A 23,252-nucleotide genomic window follows, 5' to 3' on the forward strand; every position below is an offset into this window, starting at 1 on the left:
ATGAAGAGTTCTCCTTGCCTTTAATAGCCACAGCATGTTTCCTGAACCAGGTAACAAAATTACAATGCATCTATATGAACTGTCCTAAAAAATATAAATGTTATGTGATTGCTCTTTAATGCCAGTTTCATTGCATTGCTAAAACCTGTTGTTTCTTGTACTTTCTTATACAAACATAAAATTGCACGTTACATCTGACTACAGCACTATTTTGAAAGAATATAATAATTAAAGATGATCAAAGAAAAAGAGACACATGGGTTTTCAAAAGTCTTTTTGCCAAAATTCCACTTGCTTCAGTTTAACCGCACCATCACTACGACCACCTGTTTCCATTTCTGGAACGTTGCTCAACTCCACCCCTGCCTCAGCTCATCTGTTGCTGAAACCCTCATCCATGCCTTTGTTACTTCTAGACTTGACTATTACAATGCACTCCTGGCTGGGCACCCACATTCTACCCTCTAAACTTGAGGTCATCCTAAACTTTGCTGCCCGTGTCCTAACTCACACGAAGTCCCGTTCACCCATCCCCCCTGTGCTCGCTGACCTATATTGGCTCCCAGTTAAGCAACGCCTTGATTTTAAAATTCTCATCCTTGTTTTCAAATCCCTCCATTGCCATGCCCCTCCTTATCTCTCTAATCTCCTCCAGCCCCACAGCCCTTTGAGATATCAGCGCTCCTCTAATTCTGGCCTCTTGAGCATCTCCGATTTTAATCATTCCACCATTGATGGCTGTGCCTTCAGCTGCCAAGACCCTAAGCTCTGGAATTCTCTCGCTAAACCTCTCCACCTCTCTATCTCTCTTTCCTCCTTTTAAGATGCTCCTTAAAACCTACAGCTTTCATCTGCCCAAATATCTCCTTATGTGGCTTGGTGTCAAATTTTGTTTTCTAATGCTCCTGTGAAGTGCCTTGGGACGTTTTACTACGTTAAAGGTACTATATAAATACAAGTTGTTGTTGTTTATATGAATTGAGGATATATGATAGAGATATAAAAGCATGTAATTACTAGAAATCTAAAAGAAAAACTGAAAATGGTGTAAATGCACTCATTTCAGTCAACATCTAATGAGAAAGATAGGTTGATGTCTTGTAAAAACATATTTAAAAAATATATATATATCTTTGGAAAGTGGAATTCTGGTTAGTTAGTTAGTAATGTGAAGACATAAAAGTTCCAGTGCATTTGTTTGGTGCATATATCTTAAATAATAATATTTTCATATTATGTTCCTAGGGCTGTGACTCCCAGATGAGCATGTCTGAGATGTCCTGCAGTGAAAGCACTTCTTCCTGCCAGTCTCTGGCTCATGGCTCAACACCAGAAATCCTAGTTGGTCTGCTGTATAATGCCACCACTGGCAGACTGTCAGTCGAAGTCATAAAAGGAAGCCACTTCAAAAACTTGGCAGTGAACAGACCACCTAGTGAGTACAAGGCTTGTCTATGATGAATGACTCTTGTGTAGACTGAAAATATATATAACATTTCATTTTTTTAAAGCTTATTGAATTAGTGCAGGCACTCAGTTGGTCACCAAATGAAGATATTTCTCCTCTGTTATTAATTAGAAAAAACATGTAAAGTAATGTTCTTTGGAATTTGGGTGTAGCTGTGGAGAAATCCTGACTTTTTCATCATCAGTAATGCCAATTTAGTAAGGAATATATATGGAATAACACATGGTCAGGAGTAAAGTCCCAACTCTTATTTCAGTGGGAAGACTCTGTCATTGGTGCTTAAAAGCTATTTGGGTCTCTACATTGATGAAATAATAGTCAGCATTCCCCTCCTGATTCTGTATGTTGCTTTTTATTATATATGTGTTAAATTGTTATTACTTCCAGATTTTACTAGTGTCAGATCCTGCACACAGTCATGTAGTAAAAGAGAGTAACCACTTCATTTATTGAAAGTTTCATATTACAGTATAATATGTACTAGATTCTAACTAATGAGTAGTTGTTTGAATTTTCTACTTCTCAGTAGTCAGATCTATAAAAAGACAAAAATAAATTTCAATTGACTTGGTGAATTATATTTGATCCCTATAAATACCTGGTACAGAGTTGATGCATCAATTGCCTTGGTTTTAAACTGTCCTCTGTCGCTTCTAAGACTCAAGTTTACAGTCTAGACTGATACCTATGAAGGCCTTACTGCAATATTCATTTTTTGGCTAACAAAAAAAAAACTAATAATATTCAAATCTGTGCAACACCTTCTTTACAGGCTAGAAATCACTACTGGTGATATTTATTTTAAATCGGTGATAACTCCATTAAAATAATGGACAGGGGAATGTCATACGAATGTATTAAGTGTTCATCCACTGTTACTGCCAACAGTCATTTCTAGTCTCATATGTCAGCCAGACATAGTAGTCTTTATTCATGCTAGTGTCATTATCTGTACATACAATAAAAAATAGCAACTTTATGAGCAAATAAAAGGAACAAAAATTAAAGGCAAATGTGGGGAAAATTACACCTCAAAAACAGCAGAAAAGGGACCTCTTTTAAGTACTTTCTTCCACTGCATACTCCCATCACTTTACAGATTAATGTTGTATATTTTTCTCCAGTCAGCACAATTGCCCACTGAGAAAAAATATTTTGCTAAAACTTGTGCAGTTTGAACACTTTCCTGGACCAAGTTATTAAACTGATCTGGAAAAATATCAATTAAGATTCTGTACACATTAAGTTAATATTTTTCTTTCAAGTCACAAACCTTACTGCTGCAGAATGACTAAAACTAAACTATATTACTTAATTGTGTAAGCCCTCAAGCAATTTTTTTTAGGGCAGCCTGCAAACATTTTTGGGTCCTCAATATCCTTCACAATCCTACATTTAAAAAAAAAGCAACTTCTAAACATATTTAATCAAAGTATTGTCAGTAATTTCTAATAATCTATAAAATACATTATAAACTCTAATAGCAACCTCCAAACATAATCACCTTTTTATTGTTCAATAACTTCATACTGTAAACAGTAACAATTCGGAATACATTTTTAAAATTGTGCTAATAATTTGCATTAACCCAAAAACTATGGATTTAGCCATGGTGAAACTTACTGATGCTTTTACCAAGACTTTATGGAACTTAGTATTTGCTCTGGTAAAACATATTGGAGCCAATAAAGATGGCAGATGCCCAGTGTGATGAAGTGTATAGCTGCCCAGTCCTTGGAAAATTGGGCACAGAGTCCTGGGCCTACAATGCGCCGGAGACACTCAGCATGACGCAATGTGATTGTAACACAATAGGGCTAGGAGCCTGCTCACAAATTTATTGCTAGGCTCATTAAGCCACCCAAGTTCCATTTAAATGAAGCATTGACCACATAATGTGCTTTGAGGGCCTGAGCAGTGCCATTGTCAGTGGTATGGCATTTGAACCGTATTATTGAACCCATTGGCCTAGAAATTCATTGACGCCACTTTTGGGGCGCTAAAGTGGGGCGTCCGCTAAAGTTTGCGGCCGCCACCAAATCGATGCCACTTCTCCGATATTCATTAGCTTCGCCCTAGGAGTTCGGGCGAGCGCTAAAACTGCTGCTGGATGCCTCTCTTTGGGCGCTAAGCCGGAGGTGGTGATCGATAGCGCCAAGGCCGGGCGCAGCGCAGGTGCGGCCATCTCGTGATTGACAGCAGACACCCTGGCGCCGGCCAGCTCTTAAGGGGGAAGGGTCGACTGTGTCTGCTGCCACGCCCTGGATAGTGGAGCCCTCCAGCTAGGCCTGAACACTGCTGCTGGACCCAAATAGCGCCTGAAGACATGGAGAAGGCCCGTGAACGTGCGCAGCGCTTCTCAGAGCGTGATCTGAGTGTGCTGATTGCTGCTGTGGAGAAGAGGCGCCATGTTTTGTACCCGGACAATGGCAAGAAGGCGACGGTCCGCGTCTACAGGAGAGCCTGGAGGCATGTCGCCAGCAAGCTGTCAGCCAACAGCGACGTCCCCAGGACCGGTGCCCAATGCCGCAAAAAGTTAAATGACCTCACACGCATTGTCAGGGTGAGTACCCTTTCCAGTGACCTCCTCATCCTTGCATGTGCACCTCACATTATGGGCAAAGGGACCTGAAAGCTCTAATGGCCAGCCTTCATCCAGCAGCTATGGGACAGGCATGAGCATCAATTGCACATTCTGCACTTAACACACTGGCCAAGCTATTCCACCATGGGAGGCATTGCACACCAGATCATGGCGACACACTGGCCAGGCTATTCCACCATGGGAGGCAGTGCACACCAGGTCATGGCGACACACTGGCCAGGCTATTCCACCATGGGAGGCATTGCACACCAGATCATGGCGACACACTGGCCAGGCTATTCCACCATGGGAGGCAGTGCACACCAGATCATGGCGACACACTGGCCAGGCTATTCCACCATGGGAGGCATTGCACACCAGATCATGGCGACACACTGGCCAGGCTATTCCACCATGGGAGGCAGTGCACACCAGATCATGGCGACACACTGGCCAGGCTATTCCACCATGGGAGGCACTGCACACCAGATCATGGCGACACACTGGCCAGGCTATTCCACCATGGGAGGCAGTGCACACAAGATCACGGCAACACACTGTACTTAGAGGCCGTCCTTTCTCTTGCAGGCCAAGCTGGCGAATAATCGCAAGAGCCGGACTGCGACCGGGGGAGGCCGACCCCATATCCAGCCACTCACCGACCTGCAACATCGTGTGGAGCGCCTCATGGGTGGCCGGGTGATTGGGCCCGTTGCATGTGGAGATGCCGACCCTGTTCTGGGCAGCAATGGTAAGGACATCACCTTTTGCACCTCTCTCGTCCCACTTGCGCATCAGATCTACATCCTTTGCCACTGTCCGACCAATGCGCTGAATGCCACCACTCATGCATCCCGCACTGACGCCCTCTCCTCACTCTAAAGCTACTCTTGTGCCTTCCTGCTTTCAGATGGTCAAGAGGAGGTCCCTGAACTTGCCAGTGACAGACCCTCCGAAGAGGAGCAGGAGGAGGAGCAAGAGGAAGGCGGCCCATCAGGGGAACCCTCAGCCGCGGCCACCCAGGCCAATGTAGGGGACACGTCTTCCCTGGAGGGCAGCGTGGCGGAAGTGTCGAAGGGGAGGGGAGCTCCTGGGACCTGCGGGCTGCAGAAAGGCGGGAGGGGGGTGGAAGCTCGGCGGCCTTCTCCCCAGAGGGGGGATGCGTCGGAGGGGAGTCCAATTGCTGGGCCCAGCGGCCTCCAGCAACGCAGGAAGGGTCGGCCAGCTCGGCGGCCTTCTCCCCAGAGGGAGAGTCCGGCCTCCAGTCAGGAGATGCTCTTCGCCGAGGAGATGGAACGCCTCGAAGACTTGTCCGCGGACTCGGCGCGCCGGCACACGGAGCTCATGGCGGCAGTGGCACGGTTGCCTGAGTCCATCGATTCCCTCTCTCGGAGTGTGGCCGAGTTCGGGCCCTCAGAGGCCACCAGTCGGGCGGAATACCGGGCAGATCAGGCAGCGAGTCGGGCGGAATTCAGGGCAGCTCTGTCAGCGACTGGCCAGGTGATCAGTGGTGCCGTCCAGTCACTGGCTGCTCTGATGCGGTCAGTGAACAGGTCAACACGGGCACTCACTGCTGCCACACTCGCTGTGTCAGCCAGGCATCGCCAGGGCACCCGGCGCGCTGCAGCAGCACAGCGGTCTGTCCCTCGGCAGATTGGTGCGCATGCTGCAGTGCTGGCCCAGGCGAGTGCCAGTGTCTCAGGCGACCAGCGAGCGCCTGCCATCCGCCAGCTTGCCGCCATTCCTCCAGCCGCCACTGCCAGTCCCCCAGTGGAGCTGCCAGGAGCTGCTGCAGCGACTGATGCTGGCCAGCCACAGCTGCAGCAATCAACAGCCGCCCGCTCGACGGCCAGACCTCGACTAGGCCGACCCCCAAGGGCATCTGCCGTCACGACATGTGCCCCTCAGGAGCCTGCCCCCAGCCTTGCAGCAGCCAATGGCCTTACTTTGAGGCGGAGCAGCAGGGCGGGCAGGGGCCACCCAAAGATGGCCAAGGCTTCGCCCTAGTGGGCCAAATAGTCGAATGTGTGGCCATTTGTGTTTGTTTCTTGAGGCCGAGAATTGGATGTTTGTTTTTTGAAGGCCGATGATGTGATGTTTGTTTTGGACGAAGGCCGAGAATGACGGCCATTTTAGTTGCCCTATTTTGTTAATCCTCTCCAGGTTGTGGGAGCGAGTAATGTGTTTGAGTGTTTTTTGGGGGTTTCGTCTGTTTTTGGTTTTCATGTGGGAAGGGCCCAGAGTTTGTACAATAAAGCATTTTATTTATTCACATTGTCCATGTTTGATCTTTGAAGTGTTTGTTGCCTTAACCGGCTGAGGGCTTGCGGAGCGGCTGCAATCATGTTCTATCATTGGCACAAGCCATTCCCTGACAGGGGGCCGAGAAGTGACGTTCAATAAGCCGCCGACGGGCGGCCCTTGGACCTTGTGCGTCCCTCCTGGGCTAGTACTCCTCGTCCTCGTGCTCCTCCTGCTCCTCCTCCTGAGGTGGTGGTCCAACATGAGGTGGCAGTGCCTGAGTCCTGCGGATAGCCAGGTTGTGCAGCATGCAGCAAACGACGACGAATTGGGAGACTCGATCCTGCGAATACTGAAGGGCTCCCCCGGAGCGATCGAGACAGCGGAACCGTTGCTTGAGCACGCCGATTGTTTGTTCTATGAGGTTCCTTGTCGCTTGATGGCTCTCGTTGTATGCCTCTTCAGCAGGGGTCGTGGGCGCGCGGAGCGGGGTCATGAGCCAGGTACACAAAGGATAGCCTTTGTCCCCGATAAGCCATCCTCTTGGGGGAGGCTGTGCCTGGAACATGTCAGCCACAGTTGTCTGTCGCAGGATAAAGGCATCGTGGCTGCTGCCTGGAAAGCGGGCATTGACAGCTAGGATGCGCTGCCTGTGGTCACACACCAGCTGTACATTGAGGGAATGGTAGCCCTTCCGGTTGCGGTAATCCTCGGCATGCTCAAGAGGTGCCCGCAAAGCCACATGCGTGCAGTCAATGGCGCCCTGCACCATGGGGAAGCCCGCTATTCTTGCAAACCCCACTGCACGCTGCTGCTGCTTGTCCAGGGTCATGGGGAAGGAGATGAATTGATGTCTCCTTCTGAAAAGGGCTTCGGTCACCTGGCGGATGCAGCAATGCACGGCGAACTGGGAGATGTTAGCGATGTCCCCAGTAGCGGATTGGAAGGAGCCGGAGGCATAGAAGTTGAGAGCCACCGTCACCTTCACTGCCACCGACAGAGACGTCCTGCGCATCAGCTGTGGCTGCAGATCTCTCTGAAGCAGCCAGCAGATGTCTGCAACCACCTCCCTTCGGAATCGCAGCCTCCTAACACACACCGCGGCAGACATGGTCAGATAGGAGGTCTGCTGGCGGTATACCCTGCGTGGGTAAGGCCTCAGTTGGCGACGCCTGTTGCCCCCTCTGCGTCTAGCCAGGGCTGCCACTCTCTCACGGCGTCTGTAAGCCCTTCTGGCATAAGGCTGAAATTCAGCGTTGCCACCCAATGCAGCCCCCATTATATGCTGGCAAACACTGAGCTCTGAATGAAGGCAAAGATAATTGGTAAGCTCTGGCCTGAGCCAAAAATACCTGTCCAAGTGTTGGTCCAAACCAGTAAACTCTCCTCCTTGGTCTCTGTCCAAAAAACCGTTGCACAAGAGTGAATGCTGCAAAATGGCTGGCCTTTATACTGCTGGGTAAGTGCCCTTTAATTTGCGCTCCCCGCGGCCCGGCTGGGCTGTGTACCGTTCCACTTCACAGTCGCTCGGGCCGCCCGGCGCACAATGGGCCGGCGCGAGTGAAGTTCCGGTTCGGGGCGCACAAAAGGCGTTGCACTAGCAAATGACGTCATGATGTGCGCGCGCAGCAGGGCGCGCGCTAAGACTTTGCGCCGGTGCTAAATGTGTACTGAAGTTGGGGCGAGGCGCAGATCGCGCTGCGCCCGGCCGCTAAGCGCCTAGCGCTCGAAATCTACTCCTCCTAAGGCGCTAATGGCTGCCGCGCCCAACTGAATTTCTAGGCCATTGACTTTTTACTGACTTTGGCTCTGACTCTGAAAAATGATTTACAAATCATCAAAATTGCCATTTCTTTGCATATAATTGGATTTTCCTGCAATATTTCTGAAAATAGGTATTTGCAGGCAAATTTTAGAAAATAGAACTTTGGTAAATCGGCAAAAGTTTTGAAAATGTTTGCCTTTTGCAATAAACATTGATTTTACATGTTATACTTGCACTCTGCGGTAAAGCCACAGGAAGTTAGTAAAACTAATGTTGTGTGCATTAGACTGTAGATAACCTTTTTTTTAGTTATTTTATTATATAGATATAATCATCATGTTAAAAGCAGTGAAAGTGCAACAATTTCCTTACTAAATAACAGCCACATTTGTCTATATTTGAATATTTGACACTTCAATTTGATCATTATCATTTTTTCCTGCAACATTTGTTTTCAGTCATGTACTTGAAGTAACCTTTTTTTGCAGCCTATTTTGCTAGATTGGTCATGTAACTCTCTAACATTTTATGCTACATGGCCAGAGGTAAAAAGTTCAAAGTTAACATTATTTTCCCATTGCTTGTATCATTAAAGTTTGTAATTGTTGCACTATTACTGTGTGTAGAAATAAACTCCACTTTACAAGAAGCTCATTCTGAAAATGTATATATCTCAAAAGGACTTGTTAACCTACTTCAAGTGACATTTGAAGGCCCATCCTACATGTTCACAGATAAGATTATGTTTTAATTTGATATCTGCTATCGTGACAAATCACAAACTTGACTTTATGACAAAGAAAATCAGTTGCAGATTTTGGCATAGTGGTCAATAAGATGGGCAATGTGATGGCACTCTGCAGTACAAGGGAAACAAGAGCCTTTGATTTTCTTGCTTATGAAGAGGGAAGGGATAGTAATAGACTGAGATTGCAAAGTAATTACATTTCTAAAAAATTGTAAGTATGCACTTTTATGGCATGATAATGAGAAATTGTGTCATTACATCAGGATACTATCTGTTGAACCCTTTCTTGTTACTGAACTGTTATGCTCTTGTACTTTTACCACTGCAGTAAACAGTGTTCCTCGTTTTAACTTTTGACCTATGACCCTTTCTCACCCAACTATTGACATCTGGCCATTATTTCTTTTACTGCTTTCCACCCCCTGTTGTCAGATGGACTGTTCTGTTGTCTAAAACACTTGATAGGTGGGCAGGTTTATATAATCCGAGGTGAGTTCCAGTACAGGATCGCTATTTAGTGGCTCTTGTCTCTTTCATGTGAAAGAAACTTGCCAGCAGTGAAGCTGTCCACCATTCGCACTGGCTTACTAAAAGAAACTTTTAACTAATGTTATTTTCTGTGATCAGGATAAACTATACTGCTGGAACTAACCATCTCTCTTTATGGAAAAAGATGTGGAGAAGGTCATTCAGACTAGGTATACAGTTCTATGATTCACTATTGTATATAGAATCAGGATATTAGAAGCGTAGTGTTTTTTAAATTCAAAACAAAGGTACGGCTGAACCCTGATAAACACATATCTGTTTTGCCAAAAAAATTAATGCTTTGATCAGGATTTTTATAAAACTCCAGGTAAAGATAGTTGACACACCTTTTATTGCCTAATCATTTGTGAATTAATCATTTATTTAACTAGTTAATAGTTGCAAAAGCAAAACAGAAAACATTTAATACAATTGTGTATATATTTAACACAATTTCTAAAATGTACTGCTCTCTGTAGGTGATGTTTGACAGTTGTTTGACCCAATTTAATATTTTGAAGATTCAGAACTGGGAATATCTCATGCTTGGATCCAGACCTTGCACTTAAGTATTGGCCCAGATTTTGCGGTGGGTAATGACGGTGAACTGTCAGCGTTCACTGTCATTACCCCTCTGAAACTAAACGCAACTTCAGGATTTAGCGCATACGCATCTAAACGCGGATATCCTGAAGTTGCGGTCAGTCATTCACTGCTCCAACACAGGCTGTGCTGTGGACCCCCCTCCCCCGCATAGTTGATAATCAGTGAAATCAGTAGAATTGACGGAAACCTGGGCTTTTCCGCGCTAATATCACTGGTAAATACCCCATTAAATGTTAAGCCTTGTTGGAATAGGTGTAACTGGGGTTTTAACAGTGTATTGACTGCTAAACAACCGTGCTGGCCCTGAAAAGTTAATTTTTATATTTGTGGCATGTCAAATTTCTCCATGATAAAAATTAAAAAAAAATTTAAACTTAAATTTTTTTTTAAAGGTTGTTCATGATATTTCAGCTTCTACCTTATCCTCATGTGAAAGTCCCAATCTTTATTTCGCCCTCTGTAACATTTTTTAAAAGTCTGGATTAAAGCTGCTTTTCTTTTCCTGGTTTGCTGTCTGTGAGAATTCTTCAATGTGATTGGCTGCTTATACAGCTTATTGATGTCACTGCAGCTCTTCGCTGGGAATTCCCATTACAGAGCACTGCAATCAATTGTGCATTGAGAAACCTCCAAGTTTTCGCCACAGAGTCGCGAGATCTCCGTGGGAAGCTTTCTTCGAGGTCAGCGGCAAGCACCTTCGCTTCGCCGTTGACCGCAAATTACAGGCCATGTGTTCTGATCAAGATTTCATAGTATTAATGTGATCTGGTTTATTGGAGTTTTACGCCTTGAATCACACATGGTAAACATGATTGACAATTTATTTTTAATAAAACCTGAAATTCTGAACAAAATTACCAGATAACCTGGATGAATTGGTCATCCAGAAATTAGAGACCAAGGAGTAATTTTAACCTAACATGCCGAGCAGGAAACCCACAGGATCGGGTGTACCCCACCTAATATTACTCTCTCTTGACATTTCTGACAGCTGGATTATGTTAAAATTGCCCCTCAACAGTCACAATTGTTTCACCAAAACACTAAGATTAGCCGGGAGCAAATTCAAATGTACCTTTATAATTAAGCCTATGTCTCAATTTGGGAAACAGTGGCAAAATTAGGAAATTGCAGATAAAATTAGAAAAACCACATTCTTGATAGCTAGATCCAAGTAGGGTAAGTGACAGTTTGCCCCCTAAACTGTGGCTCTGCCAAATTACCACTGCACACATTCTGAAAACCAGCTCAAGTAGACAGCTGAACTCCACCAGATCAGGCAAACAAAAAAGCTTTTTCCATGGATATTATTGCTCTATCCCTTCTGACTTTCAGTAAATAAAAAATAAAATAAGTCATAGTAATATTTATATTTTGGCAATAGAAAACTATTATTTAGTTCAGTTATTACCTATCTTCTAAAAAGTACAAATGAAGAGGTATTTAAAATTATGAAGGGATGGAAATAGAAAAAAACTGTTTCAAGTGACTGAGAGGTTTAGAATGAGAGGACAAAGTAAATTACTATTTAAATGGAGTGAGACTACAACATGCTGCGGTACAAAGGGATCTGGGGGTCCTAGTACATGAAACACAAAAACTTAGCATGCAGGTACAGCAAGTAATTAGGAAGGCTAATGGAATGTTGGCCTTTATTGCAAGGGGTATGGAGTATAAAAGTAGGAAAGTTTTGATGCAACTTTACAGGGCGCTGGTGAGACCGCACTTGGAGTACTGTGTACAGTTGTGGTCTCCATATTTAAGGAAAGATATACTTGCATTGGAGGCAGTACAGAGAAGGTTCACTGGTTGATTCCTGGGATGAAGGGGTTGACGTATGATGAAAGGTTGAGCAGGTTGGGCCTATACTCATTGGAATTTAGAAGAATGAGAAGTGATCTTATTGAAACATATAAGATTCTATGGGGAATTGACAGGGTGGATGCTGAGAGGATGTTTCCCCTAGTGCGGGTATCTATAACTAGGGGGCATAGTCTCAGAATGGTTGCCCATTTAAGACGGAGATGAGAAGGAATTTCTTCTCTCAAAGGGTCATGAATCTTTGGAATTCTCTACCCCGGAAAGCTGTGGAGGCGGAGTCACTGAATATATTCAAGGCGGAGATTGACAGACATTTGAACTAACAACAGAAAATGCTGGAAATACTCAACAGGCCAGGCAGCATCCGTGGAGAGAGAAACAGAGTTAACGTTTCAGGTCTGGGACCCTTCATCAGAACTGGAAAAAGCTGGAAATGTAACATATTAAGCAGGTGCAGAGACGGGGTGGCGGGGGGGTTTAGGAGGGGAGGAAGGAATTGAAAGAACATACTGTGAAAATGTTGCAAATGGGAATGGCAAAATCATACTGCATTAAAAATGGGGGCAGGGATTATTATCTGAAATTGTTGAACTCGATATTGAGTCCGGAAGGCTGCAAAGTGCCTAATCGAAAGATGAGGTGCTGTTCCTCGAGCTTACGTTGAGCTTCATTGGAACAATGTAATAGGCCGAGGACAGAGAGATCAGAGTGGGAGTGAAGCGGAGAATTAAGGGGACAGGCGACCGGAAGCTCAGGGTCACCCTTACGGACTGAACGGAGGTGTTCCGCAAAGCGGTCGCCCAATCTGCGTTTGGTCTCCCCAATGTAGAGGAGACCGCATCGTGAGCAGCGAATACAGTATATTAAATTGCAAGAAGTACAAGTAAATCGCTGTTTCACCTGGAAGGGGTGTTTGGGGCCCTGGACAGTGGGAAGGGAGGAGGTAAAAGGGCATGTGTTGCATCTCCTGCACTTGCACAGGAAGGTGCCAGGTGAAGGAGAAGGGCTGTTGGGGGTGATAGAGGAGTGGACCAGGGTGTCACGGAGGGAGCGGTCCCTTCGGAATGCTGAAAGGGGAGGTGAGGGGAAGATGTGTTTGGTGGTGGGATCACTTTGGGGGTGGCGGAAAAGGCGGAGGATGATCCGATGACTGTGGAGGCTGGTGGGGTGAAAGGTGAGGACTCTGAGTGCGAGTCAGCAGAGAGTGCTGTGAGTTTGGGTAAGTGTGTGAGTTAGGGTAAGTGGGGTGTTAGGTGCTCTTTTCAAACTTTAACTCTGTGGGTGTAGTTAATAAGGCCTTTCTGGTGCAGAGTGAGTGTTGGTAAACCATTTAACTGGTGTAATTAGAGGGATTGATTTAAATTAAATCCAATTAATTAAAGGGGATACTAGCATCTATAATCGGGCAGAGGGTGTCCATAACTAACAATAAAAAATTTAATTAATTACATAGAATGGAGCAGGTGATGTGTTACTGTTGCGAGATGTGGGAGCCGGTGAACCCCATTGAGGCTCACGGTGATTACGTCTGTGACAAGTGTCTGCTGCTACAGGAACTCCAGCTCCGTGTTGATGAGCTGGAGTCTGAGCTTCAGACACTGCGACACATCAGGGAGGGGGAGAAGTACCTGGACTCTGTGTATCAGGAGGTGATCACACCTATGAAGTTAATTAATTCAGATGTAGCCCATGGTCAGGGACGGGACGGTGTGACTACGAGTGAGGCAGGTACGGGGATCCAGGAGGTAGAGCTGGAGGAGCCGCAGCCCTTGCTCTTGTCCAACAGGTTCGAGGTTCTTACTCCCTGTGCGGACGGGAGCAGGGACTGCAGGGAGGATGAGCAACAGCACCGTGGAACGGGGGGCCATTCAAGAGGGGGGAGTAACTAGAAATGTTGTAATGGTAGGGGATAGTATTATTAGGGGGATAGATAGAGTTCTCTGCAGCCGAGAGCGAGAGTCCCGAAGGCTGTGTTGCCTACCCGGTGCCAGGGTTAAGGACATTTCCTCTGGGCTGGAAAGAAACTTGCAGTAGGAGGGGGTGGATTCAGTTGTCGTGGTCCATGTTGGTACAAACGACGTAGATAGGACTAGGAAGCCGGTTCTGTTAAAGGAGTATGAGCAGCTAGGGGTCAAATTAAAAAACAGAACCTCAAGGGTAATAATCTCTGGATTATTATCTGAGCCACGAGCGAATTTGGCTAGGACAAATAAAATTAGAGAGTTAAATGCGTGGCTCTAAGACTGGTGTGGGAGAAATGGGTTTTGCTTCCTGGGACACTGGCACCAGTACTGGGGCAGGAGGGAGCTGTTCCGTTGGGACGGGCTTCACTTGGCCAGTGCTGGGACTAGAGTCCTGGCGGATCATATAACTAGGGCTGTAGAGAGGGCTTTAAACTAACTAGTGGGGGGGAGGTTCCTAGAGAGCAAATAATAAAAATGACAACAGAGAAGGTCATAGACTTAGGTAGCAGTGGGGAAATTAAAAACCAGAGCGTGTCAGGAAGGGGCAGAAGGCATGGAGTAAAAGGTAAAGTAATAAAAAGGGCAAAAGCAGGAACTAAGTGTCACAAAACATCTTTGAAAGTTCTCTATCTGAATGCACGTAGCATTCGTAACAAAATAGACGAGTTAATGGCACAAATAACTACATATGGGTATGATCTTGTGGCCATTACAGAAACATGGCTGCAGGGTGACAATGCCTGGGAATTAAACATACCAGGTTATTTAACGATCAGGAAGGACAGGCAGGAAGGAAGGGGAGGTGGGGTGGCTATGTTAATAAAGGAAGGAATCACTGTAATACAGAGAAATGATATTGGGTCAAAAGATCAGGATAATGAAACAGTTTGGGTGGAGGTAAGGAATAATAAGGGGAAAAAAACACTAGTGGGCGTAGTCTATAGGCCTCCGAACAGTTGCAACTATGTTGGACGGAGTATCAATCAGGAAATAGTTGAGGCTTGTAATAAGGGAACATCTATAATTATGGGGGATTTTAACTATCATATTAATTGGGCAAATCAAATTGGGCAGGGCTGCCTTGAGGATGAGTTCATTGAGTGTATTAGGGATGGGTTTCTTGAGCAGTATGTAACTGAACCGACCAGGGGGCAAGCAACCTTAGATCTGGTCCTATGTAACAAGACAGGATTAATTAAAAATGTCCTAGTAAAGGATCCCCTTGGAATGAGTGACCATAACATGGTTGAATTCCATATTCAATTAGAGGGTGAGAAGGTTGGATCTCAAACAAGCGTGCTAAGCTTGAATAAAGGAGACTATGAAGGTATGAGAGCGGAATTGAGTAGAGTGGATTGGGAAAATAGATTAAAGGGTAAGACGATACATGATCAGTGGTGTACATTTAAGGAGTTATTTTACAACTTCCAAAAAAAAAATATTCCACTGAGAAGAAAAGGGTGTAAAAGAAAAGACAGCCATCCGTGGCTAAGTAAAGAAATTAAGGATAGTATTCAACTAAAAACAAGGGCATATAAGGTAGCCAAATCTAGTGGGAGGATAGAGGATTGGGAAAACTTTAAAAGACAGCAAAAAATAACAAAAAGATTGATTAAGAAAGGGAAGATAGATTATGAAAGTAAATTAGCAAAAAATATAAAAACAGATAGTAAGAGCTTTTATAGTTATATAAAAAGAAAAAGGGTGGCTGAAGTAAATGTTGGTCCCTTAGAGGATGAGACCAGGAAATTAATGGTGGGAAATATGGAGATGGCAAAAACACTGAATGAATATTTTGTATCAGTCTTTACAGTAGAAGACACTAAGGCCTAGAAATTCGGTGGGCTGCGCCACCAGTTAGCGCCCAAAGAGGGCACTTAGTGGGTTTAGCGCCACTGGCCACGCCTCCCGCGAAATTTAGCGGGGCGCTAATGGTGGCATTAGCCTGTAGCACTGCGCCACCACCGATGACGTCATCGGTGTGCGCAGCGCCCCGCTACCGCCCCGATCGCGATATTTGGTCACGCCCCCCACTGTAACGCCGGTCGCAATTTGCGACTGGTTCAGGGCGGCCTACTTGCGGCGGTAGTGGCGCTAATTAAAAGGGAGGTGCGGGGTGGCCATTTTTTTCGCTGGCCGCCTGCCAGCACCTCCTCGCGCCACCGTCCCCGGCCTCCTGAGCCCCCCCCCCCGGCCAGTGCCGGCTGTGTCCCAAGAGCCCGGCACTTCTCCTCGGTGCCGGGCTCTTTTGCCGGCATTTGCGATCTCCGATCGCGCTGGTGCAGGCCCCTCCCCTTTAAGAAGGGGAGGAAGGCCTGCAGTACCACAGCATACCGTGCCGCAGCATGTGGCGCAGCGGCATGGTGCGCTGCGATATTCAGTTGCAGCGCCCCAAGAGGGAAGCGGGGTGCCTCGAGCAGCGCCCCGCTTCCATTTCGGGCGCTGAAACTGAATTTCCGGCTGGCGCAAGCGGCTCCATCCGGAGCGGTAATTCCGGCGCCCAGGCAAGCTTGGCGCCCCAAACGGGGTGCCACCGAATTTCTAGGCCTAAGAATATCCCAACACTGGACAAACAGGGGGCTATGGGGGGGAGGAGCTAAACACGATCAAAATCACTAAGGAAGTGGTACTCGGTAAAATAATGGGACTCAAGGCGGATAAATCACCTGGACCTGATGGCTTACATCCTAGAGTCTTGAGGGAAGTGGCGGTAGGAATTGTGGATGCATTGGTAATAATTTTCCAAAACTCCCTGGACTCAGCAAAGGTCCCGGCAGACTGGAAAACTGCTAATGTAACACCCTTATTTAAAAAGGGCAGTAGACAGAAGGCTGGAAACTATAGACCGGTTAGCCTAACATCTGTGGTAGGTAAAATTTTGGAGTCCATTATTAAGGAGACAGTAACAGGACATTTGGATAATCATAATTTAATAGGACAAAGTCAGCATGGTTTTATGAAGGGGAAGTCATGTTTGACAAATTTGCTGGAGTTCTTTGAGGAAGTAACATATAGGGTGGATAAAGGGGAACCAGTGGATGTAGTGTATTTAGACTTCCAAAAGGCATTTGACAAGGTGCCACACAAAAGATTATTGCTTAAGATAAAAAATCACAGGATTGGGGGTAATATTCTGGCATGGATAGAGGATTGGCTATCTAACAGAAGGCAGAGAGTTGGGATAAATGGTTCATTCTCAGAATGGCAATCAGTAACTAGTGGTGTTCCGCAGGGGTCGGTGCTGGGTCCCCAACTCTTTACAATCTATATTAACGATTTGGAGGAGGGGACCGAGTGTAACATATCAAAGTTTGCAGATGATACTAAGATGGGAGGGAAAGTAGTGAGTGAGGAGGACATAAAAAACCTGCAACGGGACATAGACAGGCTAAGTAAGTGGGCAGAGATTTGGCAGATGGAATACAATACTGGAAAGTGTGAGGTTATGCACTTTGGCAGGAAAAATCGTAGAGCAAGCTATTATCTTAATGGCAAGAAACTGGAAAGTACTGAAGTACAAAGGGATCTGGGGGTCCTGGTGCACGAAACTCAAAAGGTTAGTATGCAGGTGCAGCAAGTGATTAAGAAGGCCAATGGAATGTTGGCTTTCATTGCTAGGGTGATAGAATATAAAAATAGGGAGGTATTGCTTCAGTTGTACAAGGTATTGGTGAGACCGCACCTGGAATACTGCATACAGTTTTGGTGTCCATACTTAAGAAAAGACATACTTGCTCTCGAGTCAGTACAAAGAAGGTTCACTCGGTTAATCCCGGGGATGAGGGGATGGACATATGAGGAGAGGTTGAGTAGATTGGGACTCTACTCATTGGAGTTCAGAAGAATGAGAGGCGATCTTATTGAAACATATAAGATTGTGAAGGGGTTGGATCGGGTGGATGCGGGGAGGATGTTCCCGATGATGGGTGAAACTAGAACTAGGGGACATAGTCTTAGAATAAGGGGCTGCTCTTTCAAAACTGAGATGAGGAGGAACTACTTCACTCAGAGGGTGGTAGGTCCATGGAATATGCTGCCCCAAAAAGCTGTAGAAGCTACATCATTACATAAATTTCAAACAGAAATAGACAGTTTCCTAGAAGTAAAGGGAATTAAGGGTTACGGGGAGCGGGCAGGAATTTGGACATGAGTCTAGGTTCGGATCGGACATGGCCCTGTGGGTAGCAGAGCGGGCCCAGGGGCCGTGTAGCCTGATCCTGCTCCTATTTCGTGTGTCTAATTCTGTTAGATTCAGGAGATGGTTCTGTGATAGTAGATTGGCAGTTAGGATCAGATCAGCCATGATCTTATTAAATGGCGGAGCAGGCTCGAGGGGCCGATTGGCCTACTCCTGCTCCTATTTCTTATGTTCTTATGTAAGGGGAACCCTATCGTGGTTCTGGGAGGGAGGGGAAGGGGTGAGAGCAGAAGTGCGGGGAAATAGAACGGACACGGTCAAGGGTCGTGTCAACCACAGTAGAGGGGAATCCTCGATTGAGGAAAAAGGAAGACATGTCGGAAGCACTGGTATGGAAGGTGGCATCGTCAGAACAGACGCGGCGGAGACGGAGAAACTGGGAGAATGGAATAGAGTTCTTACAGGAAGCGGGGTGGGAGGAAGTGTTGTCCAGGTAGCTGTGGGAGTCGGTGGGCTTGTAGTGGATGTTTGTCGAAAGTCGATCGCCAGAAATGGAGATGGAGAAGTCAAGGAAGGGAACAAGGGAGTCAAGTGGTATGGGGAGAGAGCGGGAAAGTGGTGTTGAGGACAAGATTGGATCAACCATGATCTTATTGAATGGTGGAGCAGGCTCAAGGGGCCAATTGGCCTACTCCTGCTCCTGTTTCTTATGTTCTAAGTTGAAAGATTAAGGATAGAGAGCAGGAGAAACCTTTTTACACAGGATTGTGAAGCTGTGGAATGCACTACCAAAATTAGTGATCGAAGCAGAGACTATGATGGGAGCAGATTTTCATCTTAAGCCCAAAACAGGCGCAAAGTTAGTGGTGCACCTGCGGCACCCACTCAAGGCCACAGTCAAGAGGCTCGAAACATTTTCGGGTTCAGGCTTTATTTGAATATTACAGTGTAGTGCCTGTTTGGTGACTGCAGCTTGCCAGTTTCGGGCGGCAGAAAATCAGCCGGCTTCTCCACTAAGCCAACCGGCAAACAGGGCCTGTTTTGGGGGAGCTGATCCTGGAGGGAGGGCGAGAATGGGCCAGCAGTGAGTGGAACGCTCCTATTCGTTGCACAAACATCTTTTAAAAAAAACCTGAATGGCCTATAGCGGTCCCTTTAAGGACCACTGGTTAGACCGCTCAATGCCTTGTATAACTAGATCCTGATTTGCATAGTTAAGCAGCCTCCCACCTGTTTTGGGTGGGAGTGCTGGGCTTCCATTTAAAGACCTGTCTGAAAATTGAATCAGGCGTGTAAATGGTTGTCCAAGGTGCCCACCAGCTTTTCATCAGCTGGTTGACCATTTTTCAGGCAAGTAACGGGTGACAGATTAACATTTAAGAATAGATTGGCGATTTTGAAAGGGGATTAAAGGGGTACGAGAACAGAGCAGGCACATGGGATTCGGATTATGTGTTTCTGCTTAGTAATTTCTATGTAATACTATGTTTGAGGAATATTAAAGACAAAATAGATTTTCTTCCTTTTTAAAGAAAAGGTTGCTCCAGTGCACACATTATGTTAGTGTACTATCTTTTTAGTTCTGGGACCTGTTTTTAAATCCAGTATAGACTGATTGCTGTTAAGGGTTCTACGTGAAATAAACTTGGGCAGTTTCAATATAGCACAGGTATGAATCCCCAGCAGAAAACTATCTGAAATTCAGCAGTAGTTGGCACAATACTGGCAATCTCACACAGGAAGCCCATCATAAATGAAAATTTCACAGTGTTCTTCTGAAGTTGGGGCTGACATATATTGTTAAGCCAGGATAGGAGAGTTGTATATAGAATGAAGCCTATACTATACTGATGATATAGGACTGTCGACAAAGTGTAAAATTGAACATTTCTGGACACTGTCAACCCTCACCTTGGTCAGTACAAAATTGGAAAAAAAAACTAATTACTGCAAGAAAAAGATTATGCCCGACATTCAGAGTCACCAAGATTCAAGTTGATAATGTTTCTCAAACAGATTCAGTTATTTTCACGTAACAAATTTATTTTCTTCATAACTGTTGCCAATGAGTTCAGAATTTAAACAAAGAACAATAAAACCATGGAGAGATTGTTATTCCAGCTCTTGCTATACTTAATGTCCATCCCATGCCAAATTGTTTTGATGGCATTCTCTGTGCTCCCTGTTACCCCTTGTTCCTGATTCATTTTCATCACCTCTGCTACCTTTTAGGCATACCTTTTCATTTCTTCTATGTATTGTATATTCCGTTATGGAGACTGACTAGTATGCTTACCAAGTGTTGTGGCTAGTGGAAGCTTGCTAAGTGTTTGATATTGGTAGCGGTATAGTGATTATAAAAAGAGTGTTTTCTTGCTTCTGATGCCTCTGTTAAACCAAATTGCTTTTCCAGACACGTATGTCAAGTTAACATTGCTGAATTCTATGGGCCAGGAGATGTCCAAATGTAAGACGTCCATCCGTCGAGGTCAGCCAAATCCTGTGTACAAAGAAACGTTCATTTTTCAGGTAGCACTGTTTCAGCTTTCCGATGTGACACTCATACTGTCTGTGTATAACAAACGGAGCATGAAACGCAAGGAAATGATTGGCTGGATTTCACTAGGCCTCAATAGCTCAGGTGAGGAAGAGCTGAACCATTGGACTGAAATGAAGGAATCAAAGGGACAGCAAGTTTGTCGGTGGCATTCGTTATTGGAATCCTAATGAATATGCTGTGGACTGCAGTGGGCTTTGGCTCAGGGGTTCAACACAATTTCTTTCAGACTCTTTCTTAACCAAACCAACGGTTGTAGAACACGACAGTTGCCTCATTATTGGCTCAGTTCATGATAATGCTGGAAAAGAAATGACTTTAAGGAAAATGTGAGGGAACACAATTTCCTGTATAATGTGTATCATTTACTATCAATGCAACATATAGGATGAGGCACAAGAGTTTTTAGAGAATTAGAGAAAAATTATACTATTTGAAAAGCCCAAACAACATGGTCTCTAGTGTTCAAGTCGTTAGTTGAGGATATGCAGAAAAATAGTGGTCATATATTGCAACACAAGATATTTCTGTGAAGTTGGAATGTAGGCTATATAATAGAAGAAACTACCATATGGTAAATTATTTTGGTGAGGCACAAATTTAGCAATTTTACTTTTAAATGGTCGTGGCAGTGAAATATTAGTATATCATATATTAGTGATTATCAAAAGTAAGAAAAACACATTCAAGTATCGGCTATTAACATTTTGTATGTCCAGCCACCACCACTGGAATCTGTTTTTTGTTGCTGAAGTGAGTTGCTATCTGACTTCCCGTAACAAGCTTTGTGATTGGAAGCAATTGCATGCAAAGTACGGCAGGAAACTCTAGTACCACAGAAAGCAAGCACAATAATACTGTTGATTGGTCACTGTATCAGAAGCCAACTGGCCACGATTATTAATTATACTGAACAGAAATTTTCCTATCATTTTATTGATTAATAAAAAAAAGTTGCAACAATAACCACTCACTAAAATAATTAGTTATATGGTATGTGAAGGTGCCTTTAGTACTCACTGGCTTAAAAGCTGAAAAATTCCTCTTAGCTGTGCCCTATGGCTGGTGTATTGATCAGCCTCTTAACTCCTGTACATGGAGTACATATATATGGTCACCAAAGCAGAGAACTGCTATTTGAGAGCAGGACATGGTGCATTGCTGAATTGGGTGGGTGGGGGGGGGGGGGGGGGCGCACTAGTATTCATTTCTCCAGTATCTCTGATGGGTATAGCAGTTGTATAAACAGTGTGCATCTGCTGTATAAATGATATACAGCCCCTTTATGATACATGTGTCCTTACCAATGCCAGCTTTTCCACAATGTCTACTGTAGTACTGACCTACACCCACACCATTCTGTACATGGTCTAGAAGTAGTGTGGACTGCCACAAAATGTAATTGGAGGAAATTAATTTTCCCATCACCAGCATTGTTAATTCTATGAGCACAAAGCAAATTCATAACAACATATTTCAATGTACATAATTTTAGGGGGGGAAACATCAGATTTAGTTTAGATCTTTCAGAGAAATTGTCATGGAATAACCATTTAAAAAAAATAAGAATAATGATCTGGTGTGTTCAAACAATATAGGAAGATCAAATAATATCAGTTTTACTCAGCACTGCTGAATTTATCCTGTAATAAGCTGCATTGAAATATGACTCAGATTTTTTTATACAGGGTCAATATAATTATCACATATTGCAACAGACTTTAATATTTCATACTTTGATACGATAAGCAGTTGCTATCTGACAGCCGTTCTTTTAAAGCACATTGGCTGGAGCAACAAAGCAACTACTTGTTTCAGCCTTAATACCTGAATAAACAAGATTTTTTAGCAAACTACACCAAAAAAAGAGAAATAGTAAATCAGTAACTGCTTTCAGGTATCTGGCCAGTTACTGATTTATATTGGTACCAACACTAAGAAAGTAGCTGCTAGGTACATGCAAATTATCTGGGGGGAAAACTATGCTCAGTTTGTATTAGTCCTTTTTAGTCCAGGAATGACAACAAAATTATATTGTCAGACCATGTTAGAAACCACTTACATTATGGGCTTACTGGGTATTTTAATAGTTCTGGAACCCAGAATTTCATCTTGACATTTTGGACTTTATACTTAGATACTAATTATCAGTACAGTGTGTAAGCTTCTCAGTTTTTAGATCTGGCATTAGAAAAACACATAATTTAACTGTTTGATTTGATCATTTTAGTTGGAAGCAAATCCAGGCACTTTCAGACTGTTGACCAATCAATTTAAACCTATGTGGGTATGAATGGGTGAAGTAATATAATCTATAAGGTAGTACCTAGTTTTCTATTTTTATCAAATGTGTGTTAATCTCTGTAACTGATCATCAGTAGTGAACTTCTACCAAGTTGGGTAAATACATTTTCTTTTGTTGGTATGATAGCTTGTAATGTGTGGTATAATCTCAACTGAATTATATCCTAGTGCGGCCAAAGTAGAGGCCAGGTGCTCATGCACAAGAAGGGATAATAATAGGTGACTGACCCCAACCCACATCTCCTAGTAGCTGCATGGGTGCTCTCAGAGCACCACGGGCAGAGAAAAGTGAGCAATTTGTCCATCTGTCCTCAAGCAGCATAAAATGGGGACCTTTGGGCAAAGAATTAAATATAATATACAAAAAGTTGTAAGATGACCATGTTCACATTGTTAAGCTTTCTGTTACTCAGCAACCCTCCTTCAAAAGAATGAGTAACTTTAAGGGTAATTGTTGCCAATTTGGATCAGAGATAAGAAACAAATCTATTGGTAATGTGGTTAAAAAAATCTTTAAAATCTGTAATT

General features: G+C 44.5%; 1 protein-coding gene across 5 annotated transcripts in view; it reads left to right on the top strand.

Annotated features, from left to right (window-relative positions):
• The window catches only part of LOC147121110 (synaptotagmin-14-like), a 262,320-nt gene extending 240,732 nt beyond the window's left edge, over positions 1 to 21,588 (top strand). For 3 of the 5 annotated variants that reach the window (XM_085980841.1, XM_085980853.1, XM_085980831.1), the window contains 3 exons: positions 1,246 to 1,435; positions 9,239 to 9,295; positions 20,277 to 21,588. In XM_085980841.1, the coding sequence (XP_085836967.1) occupies positions 1,246 to 1,435; positions 9,239 to 9,295; positions 20,277 to 20,590 (561 nt within the window). In that variant the 3' untranslated portion in view covers positions 20,591 to 21,588. The remainder of the gene's footprint in view (positions 1 to 1,245; positions 1,436 to 9,238; positions 9,296 to 20,276) is intronic. The other 2 variants (XM_085980846.1, XM_085980836.1) reach the window with 1 other exon arrangement.
• The last annotated feature ends 1,664 nt before the right edge of the window (positions 21,589 to 23,252 follow it).

This window comes from Somniosus microcephalus, chromosome 3, assembly GCF_052327205.1.
Source record: "Somniosus microcephalus isolate GS21.2 chromosome 3, FLI_Smic_1.0, whole genome shotgun sequence".
Taxonomy (NCBI): Eukaryota; Metazoa; Chordata; class Chondrichthyes; order Squaliformes; family Somniosidae; genus Somniosus; species Somniosus microcephalus.